The sequence below is a fragment of the Neovison vison genome, chromosome 1 (assembly GCF_020171115.1).
Source record: "Neovison vison isolate M4711 chromosome 1, ASM_NN_V1, whole genome shotgun sequence".
Lineage (NCBI taxonomy): Eukaryota > Metazoa > Chordata > Mammalia > Carnivora > Mustelidae > Neogale > Neogale vison.
This window is the reverse complement of record NC_058091.1, coordinates 116,814,030-116,832,154: the sequence shown is the minus strand read 5'-3', so window position 1 is coordinate 116,832,154 and position 18,125 is coordinate 116,814,030. Positions and strand designations below refer to the sequence as shown.

The window sequence follows — 18,125 nt, the reverse complement described above, 5'->3', positions numbered from 1 at the left end:
AAGGGAGATACCGGAGACTTTCCTTAATCAGAACTACCTGGGGCATTTTGTAAAAATGCGCATTCTTGGAGCCTGTCACGGACCTATCCACTTAGACTCCCTGTGGGTCCTGAGACTTGCATTTTTAAACATCTAAAGTGATTCTTCTGCACATAAAAGTTTAAGAACCGCTAGGAGAGTTTGGATGGAAAACCTCAGCCTTAATGCAGAACTAATATTTGCTTTTGGGATAGAGTTCGTCACAATTCCGAAGATTAAGCCGTATGTCCTTGAGCAGATGGAATACAACGGCTTTCTGGCCAGAATCTCCTTTTTTTAATGTAAATATTTCTTGGAAATTGGGTGTTCTGCTTAGCAGATGCTCGGCTGCTGGTGACTACAGGCAGTTCAAAGATCTTTTGGCTCTTTTCCCGACACCCTATTAGTCACTGTCGCTTTCCACAACAGAGTCAGGCACTTACTCCGCCGACCACGGTGGGGCGCACGCGGCATACATTGCCAGCTTATCCCTTCCTTCCCGGGTCCGCCTTCGCGCCCTTAAGTCCGGGAGAGTTCTTGCCTCCGGTGTCCAGCTGTTGCTCTTTTCTCGCGAGAAGTGCTCCTCCCATCCTCTCCCGTCGTCAACCCCCTCCCGTGGGCAGGTTCCATATTGGGTAAAATCTCGGCTCGTGGAGAGTCCCGGGAGCTGATCTCGCGAGAGTACGGCAAGAGGCTCCTGTTCGCTGGCTTTGGAACGGCGACCACTGGAACCTCAGCGGGCGCTGCAGCTGGAGCGGTAGTCCCGCGGTGCAGCCGGGAGTCGGCCTGGTCTGGGAGAGGGTGCAGGGAGAGCGTGGTGGGCGCAGCCTTGGGCTCCGGAGCGTGCCCTTGCCCTTAGCCGGGCTCGCTCCGGTCGCTGAGGCGCGTCCAGCAGCTGCGGCTGACAGGGGCCGCGCGCGCGGGAGTCGGCGGGGTCGCGTCTGCCGCACCTGCGCCGACTGCCAGCTCCAGGTCCCCGCCCGGCCGGGCGGGCGACGAGGGCCTGGGAGCGGGAGCGGGCGCAGGCGGGGCCCCTCAGGGCCACCTCCTAGCCCCGCGGCCGCCGCTGGAAGATGTCTCAGGAGAGGCCCACGTTCTACCGGCAGGAGCTGAACAAGACAATCTGGGAGGTGCCCGAGCGTTACCAGAATCTCTCCCCGGTGGGCTCTGGTGCCTATGGCTCCGTGTGGTGAGTGTCACCGGGCTTGGGTCTGCGGTGGGCTGAGTCGCCCTTAATACCCCAGAGCCAGGCCTGCCCCCATAGCTCAGCGATGCACCAAGCGGCAGGAATTTTCCTTGGGGGAGAGCACCGCTGCCTCTTGGACCCCTGTCCTGCACTCCCTGTACCCCTTGCACCCCTCACTCTGCACCCCCAGGTAGGCGGTCAGCTGTGTGCAGGATGCAGGTCCATGGTGGGTTGTGGTGCTGGAGCTCGGCCCCGGCTCGCACCTTGCGCAAGCCCTTCTTGTGGGGATTGCTGCTTCGGGGGCAGGCACGGGGGCGGGGGCGCCTCTTCGGGGGTCTCCCTGCCAGCATCCAGCAGGAAGATCCTCTCGGGAGGTGCGTCTACTTTGGGCGCCAAAGCCCGCCCTCAAAGCAGACAAGCCCGGGAAGCTGCAGGGAGAAGCAGAAGGGCAAAACTCGACCGGGAGATGCGGTTGTCCGAACAAAACTGACGACGACGAAGGGCGTTCTGTCCGGGTTTTTTTTTTTTTTTTTTTGCAAACCTCTTTCGAAATCTCCTTTTGAGAAGCATTCGTTTTGAATTCGCACTTGGATTAGCAGCGACCCGTAGAACCTAAAATACCGACTTTATCTCGGCCAGCACAGTGCCAGCTTGAGTGGTGTGTTTCCGATTCGGTTGAAAGCGTATTTCCTTTTTGCAGAGTGGGGGTGGGTGGTAGTGCCTGCAAGAACACTGCAGCTTGAGAAGCTGGCGGCCTCACTGATTAGTCACATACCACTGCTCATTTAAGTATTGTTTGGCAAAACAATTTTCCCCTTTGGAGCAAGCGAGATTCAGATCCGTTGGACGCGCTCAAGAGCAAGAAGTTACTAACAATGCTGGGATGTATTGTAAATATTTTTAAATTGCAGTACATCTTGTGAATATTTTTTTTTTTTTTAAAGTCCGTGAGAGAGTTTGCAGGGAACTTATCTGCATTTGTAGCCTGAGGTACACGATGTTTTTTGTAAAGATCTATAGCAAAGGAAGGAGTAGTCTATAGCAAAGGAAGGAAGAGACACGTCTCATCTTTAAATCATACTGGGTGTTTTAAATTAAATTGATACCATAAAATTTCTGGATCTGAAATATTTCACTAATTTAGGTATTACACACTCGATTTTAGATTTACTGTAACTTGAGAGCTGCTGATTTGAGACTAATTCATGTATTCATGTGCATGCATCATTTGAAAAGGGCTTTATAAAATTATTTTTTTGTTTTGGAACAAATTCCAGACTTTTGGATGTGTTAATCTTTATAATTCCTGTGTTTCTTGAAGTCACATCATGAATTTCCTGTTTGGTAGAATCTTCTGGGTAATTGAGATTATGCAATTGTGTCAGGAAACAGATCATGTTGCATCTTCTAGTTCAAGCTGTGTGAGTTAATGTTGCTGATGGCTCCTTGCTTGACATCTCCATTTTTTTAATAATACGGCATTTTAGATTTTAAGGGAATTTGCGACATTTTACTATAGATGTGTATATATGTGTGTGTGATTGATTTGCAAATTTTCAAAGATTTATTTAGATCATTGCTTTTTTGATAGCTTACTTTTTTACCTTTATTTTTCATTCTCCAGTTGACATTAATTTTGGTAGTACCAGGTTTTTGTTTCCAATGATGTTTAAACTTTAATGAAATGATACAGCAGAATAACTCAACTCTGGGGAGTTTAGTGAACTTGAAATGCTTGTAAGGTTTTCCTGCTGTTGGTATGAATAACTCTACACTGGAATTGAAGATTCAGATTTTCAGTGAAGTGTCATTAAAATGACCTTTACATTTCTTTAGTACTGTACTTTTCTGGCTTACAGAAGCCAGCAGTATCTGATACTTGGAAGTAATTTTGCCAAACAGATTTTTAAAAATAGGTCATGTGTTCACATTGTATAAAATTCAAAAGGCATAAAAGGATATTTAATGAAAGGTATCCTTTCCTTCTTGTTCTCCAACCATGCCATTCCTTTCCTCAGAGACAACCACTGTTCAGTTTCTTATGTGTCTTTTTTTTAGTAGTAATTCTGTTAAGGGATTTACATTGTAACCTATGGTATAATGATGGAGGAAAATACGTCTGTTATTATGTGACAGTTGACTGTAAACAAATGTAACTGACTTTGGGTTGGAAATACTGGAATTCAGATTTACAATTAAGTGGTATCTCATTCATTTGAGGTTGTTCTTTCAATTAGTTTTTTGGGTATTGCAGAAAACTGTTTTTTTGTGTCGTTCCCCCCCCCCCCCCGCTTTTAAATTTCTTATAGTATCCATTCTGGAGCCTCTGTTATTTTTCACTACCATCATCCTTTGAGAACAGATTTGATTTTAGGAAATAATGCAATCAAACTGAATTCAAATAGTTTAGAGAACTTGTACTCAAGTCTGGTGAAAAAGATTAGGCATTCAGATTGGTCATACTGTTTTAGGTCAAATAGGAGTTGTAACTATAAAGTAATGACCGAATTTCTTGTGTGACTTGTAGAACTGGATCTGAAGTCTGTTCCAAAAAAGAATCTCTGAAAGCATTTTAAGGAATGCAACCTCACTGAAATAGGTGTCAGTTTCCTAATTTGATTGTTCCAAAGTGTGATATGCTTTGATGTATAACTTAAGTTTTTAAATATTAAGCCTATTTTCATTATTTTAATTTGTTCTAAGTATACGGTAGAAAAGCAAATAGCATCCTGTATGATAACCAACTATGAATCCAAGATGGAGGAATCAGACTAGAAATTGATAAGGTTTTATAAATATGCTTTTCCTTTTTAAGGGGGTAAAGGGAACTAAATAAGTCTTGCAGTTTTAAGGAACTTTGTGCATCATCTGTGAGGGGAAATGAAGCAAAAGTATTGTTTAAGAATACTTTGTTGCAAAGCATTGATTTTTTGGTTTTGGGACAGAAGGGGGGGTACTCTTTGTGGTGAATTTGAGGAAATACAAACAGGAACTTAAATGCCTTTCCTCTGGGTATGGTTTTTCCAGACCCTTGCTGTTGATTAGAGGAGGTGGGGCCCTGGTCTCCATAAAAGAGGTGAGAGTTGAGAATTACTCTTAAGTCATAGTCATTTGTTTATTCTACAGTATTGAGTACGGCTATGGACTAGATAACGGGCTAGGTTTCCTGAGCTAGAGCGCTGAGCAAGACAGAGTGAGAGAGTCCATTCCCTCCTCAAGCTTATAGCCTAATGCGAATAATAACTATATTTTATGGATTGCTTACTATGTTCTGGGCATTTTGCTGTGTAGTTTATATTTATCATCAGTATATAAAGCATATACACGATTTTTAGTAAGAGGATGGCAAAATTTACTAAGAAATCAAATCCAGCTTCCTAAATGCTTTGTGTAATAAGACTGTATATACGTAAATGTAATATAAATAAAGCTAAGTTTTAGTGCTAATAGCCATTTACAGTTTTAAATCTTTTTTTTTTTTTTCTTTTGGGATGAGCCAGGGCACAGATAAATGAAAAAACATCACTGTTGACTATGTAAAGATGACTTTCTTGACTCCTGATCAATAAGAGGGGCTTGCCCTTTATTTTTCTAGTGGTGATAGTAGGCCCGTACTGATATTTCTTCCCATTTGCTTTTCTTTGTAACCAAAAGTAAGGTGATTGGCTGCATGTCACCAGTACTAACAAATAAATATTTAAATCTAATAACAAATATTTATATTATTGATATATAAAGATTTTTAAAAAGATTTTATTTATTTATTTGACAGAGAGATAGTGAGTGCAGGAACACAAGAAGGGGAAGTGGGAGAGGGAGAAGCAGGCTTCCTGCCAAGCAGAGAGCCCTATGTAGGGCTCAATCCCAGGACCCTGAAATCATGACCTGAGCCGAAGGCAGACACTTAAAGCCTGAGCCACTCAGGCACCCCCGATATAAAAGATTCTTTAAAAAGAACTCAGATTTGGGGCACCTGGGTGGCTTAGTGGGTTAAAGCCTCTGCCTTCTGCTCAGGTCATGATCTCAGGGTCCTGAGATGGAGCCCCACATCAGACTCTCTGCTCAGCAGGGAGCCTGCTTCCCCCTCTCTCTCTGCCTGCCTCTCTGTGTACTTGTGTTCTCTCTCTCTGTCAAGTAAATAAATAAAATCTTAAAAAAAAAAACCCTCAGGGGACGCCTGGGTGGCTCAGGTCATGATCCCAGCTTCCTGGGATCGAGTCCCGTGTTGGACTCCTTGCTCGGCGGGGAGCCTGCTTCTCCCTCTGCCTCTGCCTGTCACTCTATCTGCCTGTGCTCACTCTCTCTGTCAAATAAATAAATAAAATCTTAAAAAAAAAAACCCTCAGATTTGTTATGAAGTCGTATTTTATTTATCGAATCCCATTTTCTTACTGATACTTTTCTACTGGCTCCCATTTTAAAATAAGGGTATTCCGAACCTCTGGCTTTTCAGTTCTGCCAGTTTAATTTCTTGATACTGAAGACTACTCTTTTTAAATTTCCCTCTAACTCAGCTTTAGGGATGATTTGTCTGTTGACTCTATCATGAACTTGCTTGGGCAATTGTGCAGATGGTGTTGAACCCCTGAAGCTTTGAATTCAAAGGTGGAAGAATTCACCGGACTAGATCATTCTCATTTTAGTATAAATTGGCATTTTTATGGGATTTTACACTATAAAGTATTTTCATTGAAAGCATCATCATTCAATCTTTACTGATTCTCTGTTATTAACCCAGTTATGTAGAAGAAGAACTGTACTCATTTCTAGAAGGAATGGCTTACTTGTCAGTGGTACTTTGGATTTGGTTCTGGGGTTTCAACACTTTAGAAGTTGTCTTTTCTCTATATACAGGCTGTTGAGTTTGTGTGATAGTACCTTCTTTTGTGCTGTTTGCATTTATCCCTCTTTTTGTGAAGAAAGAGGTAGCTGGGTCACTTGCAATAGAGCTATGACTGTACAGAACCAATCCCACCAGCGTCATTGCCTAGCTAATCTGAGGGGTAGTGACTTAACTTGTTAAAGTATACCTCTTCCTCAGAATTGTTAGACCAAAAAATGAACTCATTGCCCAGATCACATTTTTCCCCCAGTAATTATTAGGCAGTGCAAATATTTAATTTCTGAATTTATTAATTATGTTGGTTTGAAATTCTTCAGTGTAAAGAAGTGTTGTAAAGTTGGTACTATCTGTACATGTTTGTGTTATGTAAGTAGAGAATATTAATAGAAAAAAATTGCCTCTCCAGGCCTTTGAAAATACATTAGATTTTTGCTCTTTACTGTGAAATTTGTTATTGATTAGTTCCTGTACAAGAGATATCCTTACTATAATGCTCAGTAAAAACCTCATTGTAAAGTGGGTTTCCTGGCTTAGGGAACCTAGGGATTTTTGTATCACGGTCACCATGTACTTGGAAGTCATGCATGTATTTCTTCAGGACAAAAAACCCAAAAACAAAAACAAACAAAAAAATCTCTTTAAACTTGAGGTTGGTTTTTTTTTTTTAATTTTTATGTAAATAAAGCTTTCAGTATTAGAAGTTTGTCTTTGCAAACAGGGTGTGCACAGGGTTTCCATAAATTAAGTGCTTGTGTGTTAAAAATTTATAAAACGAACCAGTTTCCAGCATTTCAGCCTGTTAAGAGTTTATTATAGCAAAGAGGAAAATGGTGGTCTGTAAATTCTGCAGTTTTGACAAATAGGTCTTGGATTTTTGACATGACTCCTAGGCTGAAGGTCAGGGGAGAAAGAATACAGAAAAGAGCAGCCTAGGATGACCCCTAAGTTTTGGTTTTGAACAAATTGTTATTTCAGTACCACTATCTGAACTTTGGAGTATTGTAAGAATTGTTAAAGCAAATGGAGAGAAAGAGGGATTCATGCTAATGTCCTTTAGGACAGGACTGTGTGTTGTATGGATACTTGGAGCACCTACTATGTATGAATCATTCTTCAGGTCTTGGAGATGAGTAAGAACAGATGAAAATTTCTGCCCATAAGAACCTATATTCTAAGGGGGATGAAAGTGGAAATAGGTAATAAATAAAATTTATAGTATGTCAGGCGATTGTTGCTATGGGGAAAATGAAGAAAGGAAAGGAGAGGGAATACCGGGATGGCTGTGTTGTCCTTTTAAGTGGGCCCTTTTAGTCAGGGTAGGCCGCAGTGATGAAGTGACAGCTGAACAAAGACCTGCAGGAGGTGATGTAGAGCACGGTTTGGACTTGGGTCGGGAGGGAAGAACATTCCAGGCTAAGGGATCAGGAGGTGCAAAGGCCTCAAGGCAAAGGCCTCTTTTTCTAGGATAGCTAGGAGACCAGTCTGGCCAGCAATGAATGATCCAGGGGCCAAATAGTAGTAGAAGAGGGTGGAGGGGCTGCAAATGTGCAGGAATCATGAAGGGCCTTGCTTTCCTAAGAACTGTTCCTTTTATTCTGGGCGATAGGGGAGGCCATGGAGGGTTATGACCAGAGGAGAGACACATGATCTAATTTATGTTTTAACAGATAACTCTTCTCTGGGGTCTCTTATTTTTTCAGTTCTATTCCCTACCCATTGGAGGTGCTAATTATAGTTTAGGGTAGAATGGGGGAGTCTGATGAATTGGTGCACAGCCCCAACCCATGTGCACAGCTCTCATTCCAGAAGGCTCAGAATACTAGAGCTGGTACTTCTGTTGGGCCTTAGAAATTCAGGGTATTCCAGTTCAGCTCTTTAAATAACATGGGCTTACTTCACTTTTTCAGGTTTCTGTTGCCAAAAGGAAGGGAGCGAAGAGATTAGCTCTAGACTTCTGCTGACAAAAGAAGATTAGCCTGCTGGCAGGTTGAATGTTTTCTAACTTCTTTGGGCTTCTAGGTTTTTTCTTACAATTGGGTCATATTTTGAAAGACATTTTTACCTTCCTTCAGCATTTAAGATCTCATTTATTTTGTGTTTTATTTGACCCTATATCTGCTTTACATTCCTCCACCTTACCCCATTATAGTCATTTTAGTAGAGGTCTGATTATTGTTACCTGTTACTAATGTTTTGGCTGTGAGGCCCCAAGGGCTTCTCTGTTAACTTGAATAAGTTATGATTAAATAATTCTACACATACGTGACCCTATAAAATCTTATAGGGTTTATTGTCTTACCTGCCTTTATAGATACACAGGTTTCTCTCCTCTTTCATGAAAGCTCTCCCCCTTTTACTGCTCTATCATCTAGTTGGGGAAAATAAGTGTTCCTAAACACAGATTCCCATGGTAACATAACAAAAAGGTAATAGAACAAATGTTTATTTTGTCTAGCTGCTGTCTGAGTAACTTTAGACCCTGAACACGTTGGCTCCTGTTACTTTGAATGATGTTGTTATAGATTTCCTTGTTTTCCTCAAAAGCTCTAGGCCTTGGTGGTATTATCACTATGCCTGTGACATGAAGGAGGTATGTATGTGTGTCTTACTGTCAATCTACCCACAAGTTTGCTTTTCCAAGCTTATGGTCCCACGTGGAGGCATCACACAATACAACTATGTCCAAAAAAAAAAAAAAAGGCAAAAAGCATACCAGTTGTCCCCTTTGTTTTCTTAAATTCATTAATTCAGTATTGCCTGTATTAAGCACTGCACTAGATGTTATGTTTATAAAAATGAAAAGGCAGAAAGGGTGACTGCTTTCAAAAGTATCAGTCTAGGGACATGTTACTTTGTTTCCTCAGAGATTACTTTGTAAGTAATCTCTTTGTAGCTTTCTTTTCTGCATTCTTTCACTTAAGTTGCCATTTCACATCCACCTTTATGTTTCTATTGGCTTCCTTTGAAATTTTCTTTTAGATTCTTTTGTCTCCCTTGACTAGTGACACTGGTTACTTTATATCTAGGGAAACCCTGTGCAAGGATATATGTTGGAAATCTGTGTCAGAGAAGCCCTCCCATCTGATGATTCAGATCTAGAAAGTGATGACATCAGCATGTGCCCACAACAGGTCAGAACTTCTTCTTTTGATCTGCCCAGGGTTCACGGAGGCTATGTGTTAGGGGAAACAGGGGACTGACAGGGTAAGGGTCCTTTAGAGCCTTAACCCAGCCCTATAATTCCACTTGGGGTGGTGTCTCTGCTGAGATAGTCTTCTTCACCTACAAATTAAGTGCCCTTAATTGTGCTCTTAGTCTGTCCTGTGACACTCAGCTTGAAGAGTCTGATTTACGCAATTGCATATTGAATTCTTTCTTGTATTTCATCATCCTTGTAGTAGATGTAACTTTACTTATAGAAATAATTGCATTATTCTTAATATCCCCAAAAGGTATTTCTCCACCCCCTTCTGTCAAATCCATATAGGGTTTTATCTAGCTTGAGCCTTCTCGAACTTAGACTTTTGCATAATAAGTTTCTATTTATGTTTTCTTCTCCAGGCAACCAAATGCTGGGAAAATCTTAGTTATCTTCTTCAGCTTCTTAATGATTTTAGTATTAAACTGAAGTGAAATATTGATGTTGGCATCTTATATTGATAAACTTCTAATAATTTTCTCATTTGACATTTTAAGTTTATCTTGCTTCATTTTTTTGTTCCTAGTTTAGGAACAAAATGTTATGTGTACTAGATGTTATGTGCCTTATGCTTTGAATGATCTGCTTTGAAATTAGCAATCTCAGTAAGTTAAATGGTATCAATGCTAAAGGGAGCAAAAGGGGAAAATGGCAAATTAAGAAAACAGTATTATGAACATTTATCAAGTTCCAAATATAATATAACCTAGGGTTACTCAACTTACTGACATTTTGGTGGGATAATTGTTTGGGGTGGCTGACTATCTTGTGGATTATAGGATATTTAGCAGTATGCTTGTACCCTACTTGCTAGATGTCAAGAGCAACCTCCAATCTTTAAAAAAAAAAGAGCAACCTTCAGCTGTGACAACCAAAAATGTCTCTAGACATTGCCATATGTCCCCTGGGGACAAAATCACCCTTGTCGAGAACTACTTTTATAACTCTATGTATTTGGGTCGATTGGCTCTGAGGAAAACCTCGATAGGATAACTTGAACCTTCCACTAGCAGAAAGATAGAAAAAAACAATACTTTCTGTGCGTATTCTTTTTCTTCTTCTTTTTTTTAAAGGTTTTATTAAACCCTAAAAAGAGAGAGGGACAGACAGACAGATACAGCATGAGCGGGAGGGGCAGAGAGAAAGAGGGAGTGTCTCAAGCAGACTCCATGCTGACACAGAGCCTAATTCAGGGCTTGATCCCTGGACCCTGAGATCATTACCTGAGCCAAAACGAAGAGTCAGACGCTTAACCAACTGTGCCACCCAGGCACAGTTCATCATATGATACAGTCTCAGCAGGGGCTTTGTTCATGCATTGTGTGTCCAAATTTGTATTTCTAAACCTTATCTTAGGAATATCTAACCCTTTGGTTTTAAGGTCTATTGAGATGTAATGTTTCATGCTTTTCCTTGGTTATTTTTCTTAACATTGTTTGAGGATGATCTCAGATGTAGCACTAATTACCCTGGGAATAGATTGATGTTCTAAACTTGTATGATTCAGGCTTAGAGTTGTGAAGTTGTGATATTTGAAGAAAGCTTTCATTAACACTGATGAATGACAGTGGTCATGAAAATTACAATGAGGGAACAAGCCAATTACCTGAAGATTTCTGTAACTTTCTGTAACTCTGTTAAGGCAACATGATTTTGAAAATTTGAAATGGTGTGTGTATATGTATTTGCCTGTGCTTTAGATTTAACGTAGTGAAGAAAATCTGTTGGTCATCCATCAGTGTTAAATGCCTATCAGTGTTAAAAGAAATAGACAAAAGGGGCACCTGGGTGGCTCATTTGATTAAGCAGCCGGCTCTCAATCTCAGCTCAGATCTTGATCTCAGGGTCATGAATTCAAGCCCTGCCATGGAGCCTATTAAAACAAATAAACAAAAAAATAGACATAAAATCGAAGTGAACTGTATATATAAAAAGGTATTGATGTATGTAGAGTTGTGGGACATTGTGGGCTATAGTAGTTAGAATGGTTTCATGGAAGAAAAGGGATTTGAAGGTTATTTTGAAAGGTGGATAATATTTGAAGAGGAAAGGGAACATATTTTAGAGAGCAGGAGAAAACACAACTAAGAGAATTAGTTATGAGATCAACTGGCCTGAATATCTCAGGTAGCTTGAACCCAGTTGTGGTTCTTACTTGGTTGTTCTTCAGAATCAGTGTGAAGTTTTAAAATACAGATGCTTGGATCCTACACCCAGAAATGAAGAAGTACCCATGGAGTAGGGCTAAGGCACTGCATTTTCCTAGGCCATGGAAAGCTGTTAAAATTTCTTGAGTTTTTAAAGTATTGAGGAAAAGTGTTTTAAACTGATCCGACTGGAGTATATAGAATGGATTAGAGGAAGCAAATGTATTGCTTTTTAAAGTCTTCAGTAATTTGTTTATGTGAGTGTCTGTTTATTCTGAGTCTCCAGTGAGACGTCACTGTTCCTTGAGATCAAGAACTATCTGCTTTGGTGTATACTTATTAATTTTGAATTATGTTCCAGGCCCTGGGCTAGAGGATATGCAGATTACCTATAGCTTCTGCTTTTCCTCAGAGTTTGGATTTGGAAACAAATAATAAAGGGATTTTTAAAAATTCACTATTTATAAAGTATTGGCTACATTATGTTGCTGATTGTAGTCTTAGATCCTGCCCAATAATTGCTGAATAATTTAATTGTACATTTTAACTTGTAGAAACTACATGTTCATTATCCATAGGATAAAAACAAATGATCAAGGATTTGGTCCCTCAATTATATTTTACTTTTCCTATTTTACTGTCATTTCAGAGGTTTACTCAACTTCAAATTTGAGAGTAATAGATCTAAATATATATATTGAGAATCTACTGTGTGGTAAACCCCATGCTGGAAGCTGTCATGAAACTATTTTATAATAGCATGTTATTTCAATCTAGAACACTTAAAACTACCTGTCTTTTACAGTTCATCAAGTACTGTCACATAATTATCTTACTTAAGCCTCAAAACAGCATTGTGAGATAAGCAGAGCTGGTGACACACCCATTTTATTTATTTGGAAACAGGCTTATGGAAGCTTTGCCCCCGAACACTGCTAGGAAGTGCCAGAACCAAAACTGGAACTCAAGTCTTTTGACTACTAGTTTATTTTTCTCTGTATCAGACTGCATATGTTTATGCTTAATAGAATTTTTTGAGATTAGGTCATCAAAGTACTGCAGAGACCATTCACTAGGAAGCAAAAGTAGCTTTGTTAAATGGAATTCCAGTGATTTTTCCAGAGCAGTAAAAACCTTCTTAAATAGCATTCCCAAAAGTAAGTGAAATGTCTTGAAATTTTTAGTATTTTGTTTAAAACAATAACAACAAAAGCATGTTGCAAAGTTTTAAAAATATGACCATAAATTATTAGATACATCTCCTTTAAAGAGGTGGAGCTAATAATCCTCACCTTCAGTGAAGGTGGTACTTGCTTCTCTAATATATGGAATGTGGTCGTAAACATGGAATGAGATTCTGAGGGTAGGTCATAAAAGATATATGGCCCCTATCTTGCTCTTTCTCTGAATGTTTCTCTGAAATCATTTGCTCTAGAGCAGTTTTTCAACCTCAGCACTATTGACATTTTGGACCAGATAATTATTTGTTGTGAAGGATTTTTAGCAGTAACCCTGGCCTTTACCCACTAGATGCCAGTGCCCACTCCACACACTCCAGGTGTAGCAGCCAAAAATGACTCAGACATTGTCAGGTACCCCTTGGGGGGAAACTGCCCTCTGTTGAGAACCACTGCCTTAGGGACAGCTCTGTTGAGAAGACTCAGAAGCAGCCTTACAGAGAAGCCCACATTATGAAGAACTGGGGCCTGCCAAAGCTGTGTGAGGCAGCCATCCTAGAAGCGTATCTTCCAGCCTCAGTTGGGCTTTCCAATGACTGTAGTGAAGGCCAGTATCTGGACTGCGTCCTCCTGAGAGACTCTGAGCCAGAACCACTCAACTCTCTGGCTCCCCAATTCCTGACTCACAGAAACTGTGAGATAATAAATCTTGTTGAAGCCACCAAACTTGGGGGTAATTTATTATTTAGTAATACACTAAGTGTTACTGTAAAATATATGTGTATGTCGTATAAGACGGGGAGTCACAGACTATGCAAACCAAAGATTGTGAAGACATAGTAATACCCGTTATATGCATCTGTAGTCATGTTTATAGGATATGTTTGTAGGGGGCTTTTTTTCTGGATATGAAGCCTAGGAACACAATTATTGTAAAAGCCTTTTAATTGGAGCAGCAAGCAAAGTTGACTGATGGTAATCGTAAATAGTTAAAATATAATATAGGATTCGTTTATTTCATATTTGCTTGAAAGGAGTTAAAAACTAGTTAATGATAATTTCAAAAACATTTGTTACTGAAATTTTCTTTTCTTTCTTCTTTTTTTTTTTTTTAAGATTTTTAATTTATTTGACAGAGAAGAAATCACAAGTAGGCAGAAGCAGGCAGAGAGGCAGGCAGATAGAGAGGGAGAAGCAGGCTCGATGTGGGGCTTGATCCCAGGGCCCTGGCATCATGACCTGGGCTGAAGGCAGAGGCTTAACCCACTGAACCACCCAGGCACCCCAGTTACTGAAATTTTCAAACACAAAAGTAGTGAAGGTAAATCCATGGTGATAATATTCTAATGAGGCTTGGGAAAGTAATTTCACATGTAATAAGATAATCCATATGTAATATTTTTGTAATCAATATGAGATAACTATTGCTCTTGATACAGATGTATTGACTGCATTTGCAATCAAAGAAATATTGTTAACCGACACCACTGTGGCTTTTAAAGCTTCAGTGAAGAAATATGTTTCAAAATCATTCTGTTTTCAAATGGCATTACAGCAAATGAAGATTAATTGCATTTCACATTTTAATCACAAATCAGTTTGAATTTTTAGATTGCATGTCTAAGTGAATTTCTGCATTGGTTGCATTTTAGTTTTCATCAGGCTAGTAAAAATTAAAGCAATTGTGAAAAACATTTTTGCTCAAGTAGTTTAGAAGTTTTGCAGCAGGAATTAGACTGATCAAGAATGGCAGGTGCCCAGTATATGTGTTTCTATGCTTTTGAATTCCAGCCACATAGCTAGTGTCCCAAATAAATTCTGTCACAAATACACTTTTCCTGTCTGAATGAGATTTTCATGAAAATACTCAATTTGCATAAAAGTTCTTGAACTATCAAGTGTAAGGCAAAGTATATGGTCAATTAAATAACTCTTTTCCATTCAGTGTATTAATCTATTGTTAGAGTGTTTAATATGTCATTTGTGTTTTGAGCCTCTTTGAGAATAATATTTAAAACCTGAAAAGTTGGGGATTGGTTACATTGTACACACTTGTAACACAGTTGTATTAATGACATTTGATGTTTGTCCCATAAGTGGAAACTAAATTCCACTTAAAAATACTATATATAGTTGCAAATAGTCAAATCATTTTGTGATCCTTTAAAAAGGTGTTATATAAATATTAAAACAAGGTATTTGAGAGTTAGTGAAAATATTAAAAGAAAGCTAACAATGTTTCAAATGTGGTGAGTTTTTAGAATCCGTTTTAAGTCCCTTGCTGCTCTGAAGGATATTTTTTGAGGTTCCTAAATCAAAACTCGAGTTCTGGTTTTTGCATAAATTTGCCTTATTTTGGACATTATTTTCAAAATGGAGGGATAGACTGTAAAAATAAAGAAAACTATGGTGATACTTGCACATTTGTCTGAATTTAGGTGGAAGAAAAAAAGTTTCCATAGTAGAGGGAGATGTGTGCCGAAAAATCTTTCTAGTATGATATTTATTGAAATTTGTACCAGATGTTATAGGTAAAGAGGAAGTTCCAAGTTAGTAGTGTAAATTACTTATTTAGAAGGCTGTTTTGCAGGCTATTAGCAGTTAGCCTGGTTCTATTGGAAGAAAGCCTCAAATTGTACAATGTGGAGAAGAGATGTCATGTTTTTGCATTATTTCCTTCACCTTAGATACTTTAATTTGATGCATTTAATTTGATGCATTAATGGGAGTTTGTTAGTTCAGTGTAACTACAAATTTTAATACATTTAATTTTTCCCATAATTTCAAAAATTTTAATATATTTAAATTTTTCCCATAACTTCCAAAAATAAACAAAATTGTGGTTTGTCATTTTAAACATTATTGAGGGTTCATTTTTTTTTTCTCATTAACATGCAGGGATTAGAGAAGTCATCTATGACCATTGAAAAAAATTGTAAAACCGCTTCTGATCCTCATAAATTACCTAGAGATTTGTCAGGTGATGGCTCATTCTTCATTCTGTTGGGGAAAACCAAAATTGTTTTTTGAGGAAAAACCTGGCACGGTCATTTGTCCTCCCATGCTCTGTTAATGTGAGCATTTGTCCTGGGTAGGCAGCACTTCGCTTTTCTTAAGAGGTTGTCTCTCTTACTCTATCTAGCAACTCACCTGTTGGAGCATATATATATATATATATTTTAAGATTTTATTTATTTATTTGACAGAGAGAAATCACAAGTAGATGGAGAGGCAGGCAGAGAGAGAGAGAGGGAAGCAGGCTCCCCGCCGAGCAGAGAGCGGGACTCGATCCCAGGACCCCGAGATCATGACCCGAGCCGAAGGCAGCGGCTTAACCCACTGAGCCACCCAGGCGCCCCTGTTGGAGCATATTGATCTGCCTCTGCCTTGCTGCATAGAAAATCTGCAAGCCAGGTGCCAGTCATGGAGGAGAAACACAGAGGCTCTGAGTCTCTGTACCTATCAAAAACTCAGTTGATGGAAATCATCTTTAGAGGATTATCTGAGGAGCATGGAGCTTACCTTTTTCTCTCAACACACTTAAGATTTTCTCTTAGGTTAAGTCCGCTGGAGAACAGCAGCATGCATGCTATTATGTACTCTCTTCCCCACCTTTGCTAATAATGAACGGTATTTTGGCTTTATGAAACAGTCTCCACTGATAAAGATACTCTAAGAAAAGAACCATCTGAAACCCACTATTATATTGGTCTAAGAATGTTGATTAGGACATTTTTACCACATTATACAGTGTCTCCTTCATAAACATACACAGGAGGAACTCTTCTCTGGTTTTATTACAGGAATAATTATGCCTCTCTTCAGTTCTCCTGAGTACCTAGTTTGTTTTTATTATATGTTCCCTGTGACTCATGTCTTAACTGGTTGTGTTTTCTTGCGTGATGGCTTTAGTGGGCTCAGAGCCCACTTAAAAAACCCACTCTAAAGGGTCTTTAGAAAAGACCTCATAATAATCATTAGTATGTTAACTTCATCTATACAGAATTTCTTATTTTCCCATAATCACTGTTATTTCAAGTTACGTATGTATAGTTCCATACTGCCTTAAATCTATTGTGGAATTAAGTGGGATAAATAAATTTGGAAGTTAAACAGAATATATTAGGATATGTTAAGAATCTAATAAGCCAGAAGCACCTGGGTGGCTCAGTTGGATAAGAGTCTGCCTTCAGCACAGGTCATGATCCCAGGGTCCTGGGATCTAGCTCTGCTTTGGGCTCCCTGCTCAATGGACAGCCTGCTTTTCCCACCCCTCTGCCGCTCCTCCTGCTTATGCTCTCTCTCCCTCTGTCAAATAAATAAATAAAATATTTTAAGAAAAGAATCTAATCCAGTTTTTCGTGGGGAGAGAGGAGGCAAATTTGAATGGGTAACAAAACATTCAGTTTTATTGAATATTGTGTCCTAGGCACTGGATTCACAGCAGTAGATGAGTGAGTATGACATCCTACATTTATAATTACTGCTTTTAATTAATTTTATATTTTTTCCTTTAATTTTTTCTTTACCATATCAGCGATTTTATAAAATGTGAGTTAACTTTATAATGTGGGAGACTTCATGTGAATTTGTAATTGGAGGAAAACCTTATTAAACGATGTATCCTTAATTTTAGTTGGGAAACCTGATCATTGTAAAGATAATCCCATTTTATGATGTTGTTCATGAAAAACAAGATTTTATTTGTAGCTATAATTTTAAAAAATGTGATTAAGAGGCCCAACTGGTAATACTAGTAAGTGAATCATTATAATAAAGGCAAAGCGAATTGCCCTTATCCTGGGCAACTTGGCATTCTGGAAAAAGAGTACACATTGATATTAGAGCAATCTGGGTTTGAATCCCACTGTCTAGGAGTTATATGCCCTTGGATGAGTTGTTCATGTCTTTGACCATTAGTTTCTTATTTTGGAAAGCCAATATAACTATCATAAAAAGTTAGAAGGATTAAGTTAAATATTTCCCAAATGATGTATGACACAGATATTCAGTAAATTTGAATTTCTTCTCCTTTGATTTAATTGGTTTTATCAGGTAATTTAAAAAATTATCAGTAATTTTTGCTTTTGGTAATCAGTGTTTGATTTGGGGTGAAATTTCTCTTTTTAAATACTGCTTTAATTGTGATATTAAAAGAGGCTAGATCAGAGCAGTAAATTCTTAAAGAGGTGGGGTTGAGGATGGATATTATATTCTTTGCCTCAGCAACTTTGTTATAGGAATCATTGATAAGCAGAAAGCAGTTTCTCTGAAAAATTCCTGCTTACTCTCTTTTGTAAGCAAAATATTTAAAAAAGTGAGAATGTATATCCTTTGAATTAAAAATCATCTGTTTTAAGGAAATCATGCAATTATTGTAGAAGCAGTATGAATTAAGATATCCATTGTAATAGTATTTATCATATTTGTATGTATGAGTGAATGGAATGGCTATAATGCCCATCAATAAAGAGAATAGTTGAGTAGATTGTGGTGCAGATATTTAATGAAATTACTATAAATGTTAAGTAAAATGGAAAATGCTTATGTCTTT

The 18,125-nt window shown here is 38.8% G+C and overlaps 1 protein-coding gene across 3 annotated transcripts in view; it reads left to right on the top strand.

The window, feature by feature from the left end:
* The first annotated feature begins 822 nt into the window (after positions 1-822).
* The window catches only part of MAPK14 (mitogen-activated protein kinase 14), a 78,737-nt gene continuing 61,434 nt past the window's right edge, over positions 823-18,125 (top strand). The window contains exon 1 of one of the 3 annotated variants that reach the window (XM_044254815.1): positions 823-1,207. In XM_044254815.1, coding sequence (XP_044110750.1) covers positions 1,092-1,207 — 116 coding nt within the window. In that variant the 5' untranslated portion in view covers positions 823-1,091. Of the gene's footprint in view, positions 1,208-9,135; positions 9,179-18,125 lie in introns of those variants that run through there. The other 2 variants (XM_044254812.1, XM_044254817.1) reach the window with 2 other exon arrangements.